Source organism: Plecotus auritus (genome assembly GCF_963455305.1).
Source record: "Plecotus auritus genome assembly, chromosome: 1".
In the NCBI taxonomy this organism is placed as follows: domain Eukaryota; kingdom Metazoa; phylum Chordata; class Mammalia; order Chiroptera; family Vespertilionidae; genus Plecotus; species Plecotus auritus.
The window spans coordinates 248036289-248048873 of NC_137770.1; the positions used below are offsets into that span (position 1 = coordinate 248036289).

At 62.0% G+C, this 12585-nt stretch overlaps 1 protein-coding gene across 1 annotated transcript; it reads left to right on the top strand.

Moving 5' to 3' along the window:
• Nucleotides 1-246: 246 nt before the first annotated feature.
• SLBP (stem-loop histone mRNA binding protein) lies at nucleotides 247-10015 on the top strand. Its single transcript, XM_080667511.1, has 8 exons — nucleotides 247-446; nucleotides 536-652; nucleotides 2740-2844; nucleotides 4478-4537; nucleotides 4786-4920; nucleotides 5351-5500; nucleotides 6349-6433; nucleotides 9156-10015. Exons 1-8 carry the CDS (start codon nucleotides 388-390, stop codon nucleotides 9270-9272), a joined length of 828 nt encoding a protein of 275 aa, XP_080523637.1. The 5' UTR covers nucleotides 247-387; the 3' UTR covers nucleotides 9273-10015.
• The last annotated feature ends 2570 nt before the right edge of the window (nucleotides 10016-12585 follow it).

Below are 12585 nucleotides of genomic sequence, written 5' to 3' on the forward strand. Positions count from 1 at the left end.
GCCGAGCCCTGGTTCCCTGCGCGCGCCGCGCGCCCGAATCTCCCGCCAGCGCCCCTCCCCCGCCCGCGAAGGCGCGTCCAATCAGCGCCGAGGGCCCGCGCACCTGCGCGCGGGGGGACCTGTTCTGGGGCGCGCTCCTCGGGCCCCGCGGCGTCGCCCCGTCCGCAGCCCGCGGCGTCCGAGCGGCGGTCTGGCGGCTCCCGCGGTCCTGGATCGCCTGCGCGGCGCGCGTCCGAGCGGGCTCCCCCCGCGGCCCGATGGTCTCGCCCGCCGGCGGGACGGCGCGGGGAGGGGCGGGGCGCGCGGGGCGGATAAAGGCGGTTGGGGGCGGGGCGCGCCGTGGGTCTGCGCCGCGGGACAGGACGCCTCGGTTGTCGTCGCCTCGCCATGGCCTGCAGCCCGCGAACCCCCCCGTCGTACCGGAGCCGCCGCGACCGCGACGCCAGGTGAGGCCGGGCGGGGGTGCGAGGCGAGGGTGCGGACGGCGGGAGTCGCGGCCCGGCTCGCCCGCCTTGACGCGGTCTCTCGCTCACAGCCCGCCGCCCCCCGCGAGATGGAGCCTGGGGCGCAAGCGCAGAGCCGACGGCCAGCACCGGGCGGCGGAGGACGCTGAGGGCCCCGCGAAGCCGGCTGACTACCGCAGACCCGACAGGTGGGCCCTGCGCGCGGGGGCGGGACGCGGGCGGGCTGGGGCGGGCGCCCGCAGGTTAGTCTGCCGGGTGGGTCCCGGGAGGGGCCCCAGCGATCCGTGTCAGCCCCGCCGCCGCCCCGGCGTGTTCCCGGCCAGCGCGGGGCCCCCACGGGCTCCTCAGACTCCGATGCAGCTGGGTCAGTCACCCATGTAGGGCCCGGCCCAGAAGTCGGGGCGCGCCGTCGGTCGGGGTGAGGGGGCAAGTCCAGACCCTCCGCCCGTCGGGGACCTCCTGTCCTCTCGGCTGGCCGCGTGCTGGGAGCCAGGGCCGCGCCGGGCCAGGTCCCGCTTCTGTTGCCTGCGCCCTGGTCGGATCGCCAGTGAGACGGGCGCTCGGAGGCGAGGCCTGGCCGCAATGGGCCGGGGGTGGCGAGGCAGCGAGCTGTTGAGAGCCCCCGTCGGGAAGGCCTGGGGGTGACTGCGATGAGCCTGGAGGCCGTCCCTGTGGGTCCGGGTGTGGAGGCCCCGCGTGGGGCGCATTGGTCCCGTGGGACGGCTGCGCTAAGCGCAGGGAGAGTGGGTGCCGGGAGATGGAGCAGAGGGGTTCCGGGCGGGACTCCCACTACCTGCGGATGAGTTGGGTGCAGAGAGGCATCGAGTCCCCCTCAGGGTTTCAGGGCTGAACCCCTCAGTTCTTTGCCAAGATGGAGAGGATGGGGAGACCCCCGGCCTGGGGCAGGCGTCAGGGGCCAGGCTTAGCAGTGGGATCTGAGTCGCGGACGCCCCTCCCTTTGGGCGCAGAGGAGAGGAGAGGCATTAGCACGCGTGGACGACTAGGAGAGCTGTGACTGGAGGAGACGGGGAGGAGTGAGTGTCGGAGGGGGTCCCGGCAGCCTGGGGCTGGATGTAAAGACGGGACCAAACGGCACCACCGAGGTCAGCTCCCAGCTCTCAAACCTCCAGGGGGCCCCGTTCAGCGGGAGATGCAGGGCGCTGTGTCCCCACGGGTGCCCCTCTAGCTCACCAGCAGCCGCAGGGCGCCTTACCCCTCCAGCGTTGCAGGGTGCCCCGTCCAGGCCCTCCGCTGCTCCGCTGCGCACAGCGCTCTCCTCCCCCAGCCGCGGTGGGGCACCTGGTGCGGAGGTGGCCCCTTTGGGCAGCGGGGCTGAGTGTGTAGCACAGGCCTCGATTCCTTTGGGGCGCTTTCCCCCAAGGTGCTCTTGTCCTAGGGTGGGCAGGAGGCTGACTAGAACCTGCCTAGTCCAAGAAGGGGGTGGAGACCCAGAGAGGGATTCTCCGCTGGCCCACCCCCACGGGACGCAGCAGGGGGGCCTGTGTGAGCCTGCTGGGGCGCAGACCGGCCTGCACAGCTTGCTAGGCTTGTGGGGGTCGGGGTCAGTCCTGTCGGCTCGGTTACTCATTCAGCTTAACTTTTGGTTCATTAATCTGATTCCTTGCACTGGGACCATTTTTAGACTCTGGAAATTAACTAACTTCTGGAAATCCAGTTTGACCATAAGGTGAAGGGATAACCATTTGTTACTGCATTTCCAAAGCGTGTCATTGGTTGGCATCTGGAATATACAGGAGCACTTACTGCTTAGCCTAGTTTTGACACACCGACAGGAAATTGGGGAGGGAATGTAAGAACGTAACTTTCCATCTAATCTCTGAAGACCAGCAACTCTGGCCGCCAGAACTCTTGGCATCAGGCCTTAGGGCTCCATATCGCCTGGTCTGGACTAAAGGTTTCCTTGAGTTCTCGATAGCGCTGCGCTCTTAGACCCCGGCTCCAGGGGTGCCTCTCCAGTGGACAGGTCCCAGTACAGCAAGGGCGTCAGTGTCTATTCTTATCCCCTCCACCGCTTCAGTTAAGTGTCGTAGTCTGCACCATTAATTGTGTGCCCGTCAAAGTAAATCGGAGCCCCTGTTTACTAAGGAGCTCATGGTGCTGGCCGCTACTCAGCGAATGGCCCAGGCCCGGGAGCGAGTGCATTTCGGGCAGATTCCCAGAAGCCCTTCCCTTGGGGCTCCACGGACACCTGGCCGTTCCCTGTGTCCCGTTGGCAAGGGTCGCCGTTCACACGTGCACGTCCATCTTCCTGCAGCTTCACCACCCCCGAGGCCCCGAAGCCCCGGCCTCGGTGTGCGGACTGGGCCAGCGCCGTGGAGGAGGATGAAATGAGGACCAGGGTGAACAAAGAAATTGCAAGGTACGTGCTCCAGGCCACTGTGCAGTGCCACCTGTGGTGTCGTAGTGACGGGTTTGAAACGGGTGCGTGTTAGGGCCACGGTCTCTGACCAGCGGGTGAGCAGCTGCTGGGAACTTGGTACAAATGTGCCAGGGCTGCCGGCAGGGACTCCTCGCTGAGAGGGGAGGTCCCTGTCTTAGTGGCTGTCCCCCGACCTCCGCTGACTACAGAGGGCCAGTGCCCGGCCTGCCCCACCCAGCCCCAGGCAGGAGGGGCGCTCTTGGCTGACACCTGGCTCAGAATGGCCAGAGCTCAGGGAGGGCCCCTGACTTGGAGTCTGAACCCCTTACAGCTGTACCCCAAATTGTTGTACGTCCCAGTTCTCCCAAACTCCAAGCCACGTCCTCTTCCGGGACTCATGACGGTTCAGAGGGCGCCGCCGGAACCACTGCTTCTCCCTCGCTCACACGCTCACTAGTGTCCGGGGGCCTCCTCTTTGCCATCTGACCCACTGAGTGCCTCGGAGTTAAACCGGCTCCTGGGTGTTGACGTGTGTCGACCCAGGAGGGCCGTGGCCCTGGTGCCAGCAGGGGAGGGCTGTGGATTGCAGCTGCCTCGTAGGAAGGGCAGTGGGGCGGGGGTGGGGCGGTGATTGTGTCCATTCAAGGGGGCATGAAAGTGTGTGGGGCGTTGATGGGTGGGCCCGGTGTTTTGAGTGACCTGTTTGGTTTGTCAGCTGTGGCCTGAGGCTGGCTGACTTGATTGGTGCGTCGCCTTGCTCTGCTCCCAGGCTCACAGCGTGCCTGCGTGCCCAGGCGCCACCCTCGCGGGGACCGTCTGCATGCTGGGCAGGGTCCCCTTTTTGCTCCTCGGCCTCACAGGCCTGTCGCTGAACGTGGTCCTGCTCTGTTGGGGGCCACCCTGTGGTCGCCCTCTGTGCCAGGTGCTGCTGTGGCGCTGCCCGGGCTTGGCCCCCGTGACGGCCTGCCTGGCTCCTGCCTCGGGAGCCGCGAGCAGCAGGAGGGGCTGCGCAGCCTCTTCCCAAGTCCGAGAAGGCAGGGAAGGAGGGCCCGCAGGCACACGGGTCCCGCCAGCGGGGAAGGTGGTGTAGAGAGAAGAGCTTCTTACTCCAACCTTTCTTAGCCACAGGGTTTGGGGGTGTGGGTCTCTATGGCTTGGATCTCGCTACTCAATCTGAAACTGTTCGCGTCTGTTTGGCCTCGAGCTTGTGTTCTGGGCCGAGGCCTTGAGGCCGGCTGCAGGGGCCTCAGCGGCAGCTGCAAGCGCCTTCTCTCGGGCGGAGCCTTTTCCTGCCAAGGGCCATGTGGGTATTGATGACATCACTCGCGGCCAGACGACATCATCAGCTTAGAACTAGCCTGCTCTATTCGGTCAGACATTTCATTAACTCACTCCTGTTGCCTGGGCAGGGCCAGACCAGCTGACTTCAGGGTCCTATGCAGCCTGTGGGCCACGTTCCCCAGCCCTGACTTACGTGATCTTACATGACTTACCACAACCTTTATCTTAGAGAGGGACCGGGGAAGCAGTGATAGAGACGCCTCTCCGCCCGCTCCCCCCACGGACCGCACCTCCGCAGGCTTCAGGTGTCGGTTGATTTCATGCCTTTTTAAGACCCAATGCTTCTCTCCAGATACAAGAGGAAGCTCCTCATCCACGACTGCGGGAGAGAAAGGAAGTCCCCGCCGGGAAGGTACACGCCCTTCCCCTTTCTTTCCTGACTGAGCTGACCTGCGATTGGCTGCGAAGGAGCGAGCGAGCAGCCGTCTTCACCACCGCGTGGGGGATGTGCTGTCTGTGATGTGCTTATTCCCGCGGGGCAGAGGCTCTGGGGCGCATGGGGTGGGAAGCCCAAGGACAGGCCTCGTCCTGTGCGTCTGCGCTGTCTGCGCGGTGATGGAGTGGCGAGGCTTGTTCAGGGGGTAACGTCCTTCTCTCCAGCTGTGACTCCAAGGCGCCGTGCGCAGCGCCCGCCGACCTGGAGACGGACGAGAGTGTCCTGATGAGGAGGCAGAAGCAGATCAACTACGGGAAGAACACCATGGCCTACGACCGCTACATTCGAGAGGTCCCGAGGTAGGCACTGCAGAGCCACCTGCTTCTGCAAACAGAGCAGGGCTGGTGACCAAGGAGGGGGTTTAAAGTCACGTATTTGCCATCAGAACGTGGTGAACATCTCAGTTCTCAAGACCCGCCGCAGTCTCAGCACGCCAAGTCGCTCAGAACGGTGGGAAAGGTCTTCTGAGAACACGGAGCAGTGCTGCGGGCCGGGCAGCCCGCTCCCTGCTCCGTGGGCGTGCTCTGGACACGCGCCCCCAGGACTAGGATTCGGGCGCACTTTCGGGGCGTAGGTTGTGGGGGGAGGAACAGCAGAGGTGGAGGTGGTGGTGGTGGTACAGCCACTCTTGTGCTGCAGTAGATAGTGGGTCTGTAATTCCTAACAGTCCTAACCTTAGCGTCGTGCAAGCCTGAGTGCCGAGTGCCAGGACCCTGTCCCTCCCCGCAGGCACCTTCGCCAGCCCGGGATTCACCCCAAGACCCCCAACAAGTTCAAGAAGTACAGCCGGCGCTCGTGGGACCAGCAGATCAAGCTCTGGAAGGTGGCCCTGCATTTTTGGGACCCTCCAACCGAAGAAGGATGTGATTTGCAGGAAATGTAGGTCGCGTTGCCTCCTTGTTCTCTATTGCTGCCGCTCGCTCGTGCCCGACTGAACAGCTCTGTCACCTGCGAGGCCGGAGGTCGTCATGGCAGCCAGCTGTCCCCTTCATGTCCCCTTCCATCCGCACAGCTTAAAGCTGGGGGGCGGGCTCGGGGGTGGAGTCTGCTTCCTGGGTTGAATTTACGTTTTGTAGCTAGAAAAATCGAGTTTAGAAAACCTGGAAATAGGTGGGGTTTCATTTGTTTTTAAGATATTCTAAAAATTATCTGGGTAATTTATTTAAAACTGTGAAAGTAGGTCTTTTTTTTTTTTTTTTTTTTTTAACTCCGAAAGGGTTTTCCTTTCCCGGTTGGTTAAGCTGCTTGGTTGGGGGGAGCTCCGGCCTGACCGTGGTCTGGGAGCGGAGAGGCCTGCGCGCCCCCCACCGCTCGGGCGGGTGCCGATGCCCCGTGTGCTGGGGACTTCGCTAGGAACTGCCGTGTTTGAGACGGTTTCTCACGAGCTGTGCATGTGGCCTCAGGCGTCACACAGGTTTTTTCTAGCGGTAGTGTTGTCCCGTTCTCTTTACGAGTAGGAAGCGAGTGATGGGGCGTCGTCTGGTCTGCCCGTGGTCACTGCCCCGCCCCAGGTCGGGCCTCTTCGTCCTTGCACGGGGCTGGGGTGTGCCTAGCTCGCCGGGGTTGCACCTCTGACTGGCTCAGCGGCACACGGGGTCCCTGAAAGCGGTTCTCAGGGCAGCGTGGCGGGGATGATGTTTGATTTTAGCGAACAGACGTGGAGACTTCCTGCGTCTCGGGCCTCCTGGCTTTGTTAAGCGGTGACCGCTGTCTGTTTGACTCCACAGACACCCCGTGGACCTCGGGGAGATGGAGACTGACTCCACGGAAAGCAGCTCCGAGTGCCAGGCCAGCTCCCAGGATGACAGCTTCGTAAGCAGCTTCCCGGTTTGTCTCGGCGGGGGGCTCGGGTGACGCGCTGACCACGGGTCCCCTTTGTAAACTGAGGTTCGGTTCTGACGTCTAGGGGGCGCCTCGCCCTCCCCTTTCCCTGATAACCAGCAGACGATCCGAGGGCATTCCTAGGTAGCGGCTGCAGGTCAGGTTTTTGGTTCAATCGACCAGTCCCGTCCCCACTGGAAAGTAAGGCCTTTCCCGCTGCTCTGGCCTCTGCAGTGGCCGGCTGCCCGCGCTCAGGCAGGCTGCGCGTGTGGGCCGGGGGCCGGGGGCTGTGGGCCGGGGGCCGGAACTGTTACGGGCGCAGTGCCTCGTGCCTGGATCCCCCACGTTTGCCAGTTTTAAAAATCCCACATTTTTGAGGAAGAAAACTCCCAAGATGAAAAGCCATGGAAGGAAACTCCCAATACCCGATTCCATGGTTACCGGTGGGACTTTTTAAATTGATTTTAGAGAGAAAGGAAGGGGAGAGAGGAACAGCAATTTTTCTGTTTCACTTGCGCTTTTGTTGGTTGATTGTTGAATGTCTTGACGGGATCAAACCTGCAACCTTGATGTATCGGGACGACGCTCCGGGCACCTGAGCTGCCCGGCCAGGGCTCGTGCAGACTTTCCGCCTGTGCCCGAGCAAATCCGTGCCAGCCGCCCACAACGACAGGTCCCTGTCACCTCCGGAAGGAGGCCGCCCCGCCCTTCTCACGGGGATGTCCCGCCGAGTGCCCGTGAGAACAGGGTGGAAACCGGGACACATACGTGTTTGGTGTGGAACAGGCATGCTTCCGTGAGGTCACCCTGTACTGGGTCCTGCCAGTTGGGAAGCCTGTGACCTGGGGTTGCCCTTGCTGCCTCCTTCCCTGCCACCCTGTGAGCGGGTCCCTGCCCTCCCGGCGCGCTGAGGCCCAGCGGCCGAGGAAGGGCAGGGGCTCCCACGGTGAGGAACCACCGCTGGAGGTGGTTTCTGAGGACGCCATGGGGATTGTCCGGGGAGAGCGGGGCCGGGCACGGCAGGGCGACCCCGAGGGCCAAGGTCTCGCAGGCGGTGTCCTTCCCAGTGTGGCTGCAGAGGAGCCGCGTCCCAGGTCGGGTTCTGGACGAGTTGTGAACGTGCCGCTGACAGTCTCAGTTCGGAGAGGCGCAGGCCTGGGGCCCGGGGGCCTGGGAGGGAAGATGCAGGCGCGTGCGGGAGCCAGACCGTGGAGACGAGGGCAGGGGTCCTGGCGGAGACGGGCACAGGGAGGGGTGGCTCTGAGACGGCGGACTTAGTGCGACGAGCACCGGACGGCCAGCCTGTGCTGCAGGGCAGGGCTGCTCAGGACACGGGCTGCTCAGGACACGGGGCTGCTCAGGACACGGGGCTGCTCAGGACACGGGGCTGCTCAGGACACGGACTGCTCAGGACACGGGCTGCTCAGGACACGGACTGCTCAGGACACGGGGCTGCTCAGGACACGGGGCTGCTCAGGACACGGGCTGCTCAGGACACGGGCTGCTCAGGACACGGGGCTGCTCAGGACACGGGGCTGCTCAGGACACGGACTGCTCAGGACACGGGGCTGCTCAGGACACGGGCTGCTCAGGACACGGGGCTGCGCAGCCTGCCCCCTGGTCCAGGCCGTGTGCAGGCCTCTCGGCTGCCCCAGTGCTGCTCTCGCTGCAGGTCTTTTCTGAGTCACAATTTCATCAGGGGACACGTGTACGTGGCCACGCTTCCACTTGACCTGCCTTTCCACCCGTGATGGCTGTTTTAAAAACATGCATTTAAAATTTTGGGTTTAGTTGGAATAAACATTAGGCTTCAAACGGTTTAAACCCCCTACATTGTAAACTCTTAACAATTTTAATTCATTTGAACACATGACCCTTCAATTATACTTTAAAGGGAAGTTCTTTAAAAATATTTTTTTATTTATTTCAGAGAGGATGTTGGAGAGAAACATTGATGATGAAAGAGAATCCTGGATCAGCTGCCTCCTGCACGCCCCCTACTGGGGATCGAGCCCGCAACCTGGGCCTGTGCTCTGACTGGAAATTGAACCATGACCTCCTGGTTCATAGGTCGATGCTCAACCACTGAGCCATGGTGGCCGGGCCAATTTTTTTTTAATTTATTTTTTTAAGTCCTCACCCAGGGATGTTTTTTTCATTGGTTTCTAGAGTGAGTGGGAGGAAGGAAGGGAGGGAGAAGCATGAACATGAGAGACCTCAGTTGGGTGCCTCCGTCCCGCACAGGCCCCTGCGGGCTGGGAGCCTGCTGTCTGCAGGCGGAAGCTCCAGCCACTGGTCCACACCGGCTATTTTAAATGAAACACAAAAAAGCAAAACCTGTTCGTTAAAGCAGCCAGACCTGTGTTAAACGCATCACTCACTCCGCGCTGAGAGCCAGGCACACACTCACACTCACTCCTGACTCACGGCGCCTGTCCCCTGCACCCGGAGTGGGGAGTGGCTCCCTCCCTTCGGGGTGAGCGGGGCGTGGGCCGGGGCTGTCCTTGCCCGAGCTGGGACCGAGGCAGCCCTCCCTGCGCTCTGAGTTTGCGCGGTGTCCGGTGCGACCGCTGCGCGAGGCGGCGAGGGCGCAGCTAGTGCCCGCACAGCTCCCCTGCTCCGGGGAGAGCTCCCCTGCTCCGGGGAGAGCTGCGCTCGGTGGGGTTCGCTCACCGGTCGCAAGTCCCGCGTGACCTGTGCTTCTGTCCCCCAGGATATGTACTCGGGCACCCCCACCAAGGTGAGGCACCTGGACTGCCCCGCGGAGGACGAGTTTGACTTGGAAGCGTGTTTAACGGAGCCCTTGAAAGACTTCGCGGCCATGAGCTAGCCTGCCCGCGGTCGCAGAGCGGGTGCCTCTGCCGGCGGTGAGGCCCAGCGAGCTCGCATCGCGCGTTTGCCCCGGGGGCTCCTGTTAATAGTTATCACCGGTGAATTGTTACTCTTGCCTTATTTTCTTAAACAATTTTATGTATAGCGAGTGCATTTTGCATGTTTTAAGTCCTAAATGCAATTAAATTCGATGGTAATTGGACTTGAAGCAATCTTACGACAGACTTAACGGCTTGGTCCCCACCATCCCCAAGTCCACCCAGCAAGCACACTGAACCGTTTCCACCGAACTCGGGTGCCAAGTCGCCGCTTGTGGGTGGCGGTGTGGGTGTCACCGTGTTTAGGGACCGGTCTCCTGTCCGCGCCCTGGACTGGTATCTGAGGGTTCTCCCCATCGGGCCCTTGAAGGTCCGTGGAAACTTAGTTTTGGCCTTTTGTCAGTATGTCAGGTGGCCTTCCCGCACGCAGAGCCCTGACCGGTCATCGTAAAGCCTCGGGTCACGCAAGGCGCAGGCGAGTGGGTGTTGTAAATAGTGCCAGGTTGGCAGTGCTCCAAGAGTTACGGCAGCAAAGGGCTTAGAAGGAACCTTTTTTACAGTTAACGTACCATGTAAAATTGCTGTAAATGATAATGTATACAGATTTTCTTTCAAACATTCAATTGTAAACTTCTCGTCACGACTGAAGTTTTTATTGCTTTTGTGTGGAATGAGATCGCAGAATAAAGAGCCTTTGACTGACTGACTGATTAACTGATTGCCAGATGGGCCCACTGCTGCGGCGGATCCTCGTGCTGTCCTCTCCGCGTGGCCTGGGGCGGACAGCACGAGCTGACAGGCTTGTGCCCAGGCTGTCACATGCCCCCCACCCCCAGGAGGACCAGCATCCATGATGGGTTTAGAGCTGGAGGCAGACACATCCACGGGAGCCAGCGTTGCCTAGGACCTAGGCGCCAGGGACCTTCGGCAGCGGGCGAGGTGGCGGCCCTGCCCTGTCCCTCCCGAGGGGCTGCCCCGCCGCCGCCCTCCACAGCCACACGACCTGGCTGCTCTGCCCTAGTCCCTGCTGCCCGCCACGGCCACGGCCACGCGCCCAAGCACACCCCGGACGTGATGCCCCACTCACTTCGGGGGGAGGGGGGGCAGCGCTGTCCGTTCCACACTGGCTGAGCCTGTACCGGGTCAGGCACCAACAGAGGCATGGGGGACGTGCGGAAACGGTGCCCCAAAGTCTGCACTCGCCTCGATGGGCAGAGAGATAGTGTCAGGTTAGAGGGTAAGGGAGTGGCGGGTGGGGTGACTGGGTGGTGGAACGTTGCCGTTTCCCACAGGGTGGTCGGGAGATGCCTGATGGCAGCATTGCAGCAGGGACAGCGGCTGGGGGAGAGCACTCACCCTGGCAGCGGGTCCCTGGTGCCAGCAGCAGCTCACCGGGTGTGGGAGGCCGGGTGTGGGCCCGGGGGGCGGGCAGCAGGAGAGCCGGTGCTGGCTGATGGGCAGTGACTCTGAAGGTGGAGGCCGATGCTTTAGAAAGTGCCTCGGAGCCCAGCCGAGGTGGGAGCATGATCAGAGACGTGGTCTGTGGCCGAGGTTCTGGCCGGACGAAGCTTCCGGGGAACCTGAGACCTGGCCCCCCTCCCACCTCCCTCTGCAGGAGTCTGGGACGGAGACCTGACCCCCAGCAGGAGCCCGGGACCGACAGGGCTTGCTTTGAGGAGACCGATCCGTGTGGCTTTGGTCAAAGGATCCCCAGTAAGATTCACAGGAAACTCGGAAGCTTTTGGAGGAATTCCATTGGCAGAAACCCTGCCGGTGTGGACCGAAGGGGGTGTGGACCGAGGGACCGGCAGGATGAAGTGAGGTATTCGGATCCATGCGGGCTGAGAGGAAAAGGCTCCTGAACGCAGGGCCGGGGCACAGGGTCCCTGCCCTGACCCAGGGACTCTGACAGGTACTCCTGTGTCCCCTCCCCGCCCACCTGCTCGAGCAGGGGGTCTGCACCAGGTCCCTGGCGTGTTGGGTGTGTGCCCGGGTGGACCCTCTGGCTCAGGGTCTCCAGGTGAGGAGCTCCTGACCCAGGAGAGCCCATCGCAGCGTGAGGATCTGGACCTGGGGGAGACTGGGACGCCTGGGGAGGACGAACTGGTCCGCAGAGGGGGGGGGGAGTGTGGGCTGGCGGGGGCAGGTGGGTGAGAGGTCAGCGCCCGTGCTGCCGTGTGTGTGCGTGTGTGCGTGTGTGCGTGTGTGCGTGTGGACTCAGGCTTCCCTCGGAGTGAGGTGGGCAGCGGGGGCGGTCTTGAGCAGGGACGCGATGTCTGACTGGGGTTCTGGAAGAATCTGCCCTGGCTACTGGCTTTTGCTTCCCATTTAAATTCTTGGAATGCCCTGAAGCCCCAAGGAAATCAATCTTCCGGCTTTTGTGCTTGCCTTTCATGCTGTTAACGTAATCTAGTACTTTCCGCGGGAGTCACAGATACCCGTAGCTGGGATCGAGTTGTCTTTCTTCCTGACTCTTGTACATCGAACCGGGAAGTGTCAGAACTGAATTAAGTTTGTCCAGCGTGATTAATTCTTCACAATTCCGGGCTGATGGCTATCTCGGCCCCTGGGTGATTCATTTTCCTATCTTCCCGTGTCTAGATGGACATGGTCAGCTTATCAGGGTTGTCACCCCACACCCCCCGCTTCCCCGTCTCTCTCGCCCTCTGCGAAGCCATTGTTGTTTCCTGCGCTGGTTGGGTTCTGTCCTCCGGCCGTCCTCCCTCAGCCTCTCCGCCCCCCCCCCCCCCCCGCCCCCCGGTCGCCGATGCCCTGTCGCTCCCCGTCCCCGGGGTAGGGCAGTGTGGAGCCTCCCGGGTGCGTCAGCAGCCTCTGCCCCAACCCAGGTGCCGGTGGCTCTTCTGGGGATGCGGTTGACAGGGTGTGTATTTCTCCCACGTGGGCAACTCGGAAAGGCCTGCTGGGTGAAGTCACGTTACCATGCTTGGCCAACTGCCAGTGGCCGGCGAGGGAACGTGTGAGCTGTTCTCCCCGAACCGGGTTTGGCTTCGTGTGCGCGTGGCGGTGGCGGTGGCGGTGGGGGTGCGGAGTGGATCTTCGGATCATCAGGGTGCGTATGAGTTTTATGTTTAAGAATCTCGAGGGGCATTTGTTTGTTTTATTTCCTTTGCTGTCATTGCTGTTTTTTTGTTTTTTTTTTTAAATATATTGTATTGATATTTTACAGAGAGGAAGGGAGAGGGACAGAGAGTTAGAAACATCGATGAGAGAGAAACACCAATCAGCTGCCTCCTGCACACCTCCCACTGGGGA

What these genes read in the sequence shown, in the direction of transcription:
- SLBP (XM_080667511.1), top strand. Translation starts at nt 388, where the DNA reads ATGGCCTGCAGCCCGCGAACCCCCCCGTCGTACCGGAGCCGCCGCGAC. An exon ending in CGCCGCGACCGCGACGCCAG is followed by an intron (nt 447 to 535) that starts GTGAGGCCGGGC and finishes TCTCGCTCACAG; the next exon opens with CCCGCCGCCCCCCGCGAGAT. An exon ending in GTGAACAAAGAAATTGCAAG is followed by an intron (nt 2,845 to 4,477) that starts GTACGTGCTCCA and finishes GCTTCTCTCCAG; the next exon opens with ATACAAGAGGAAGCTCCTCA.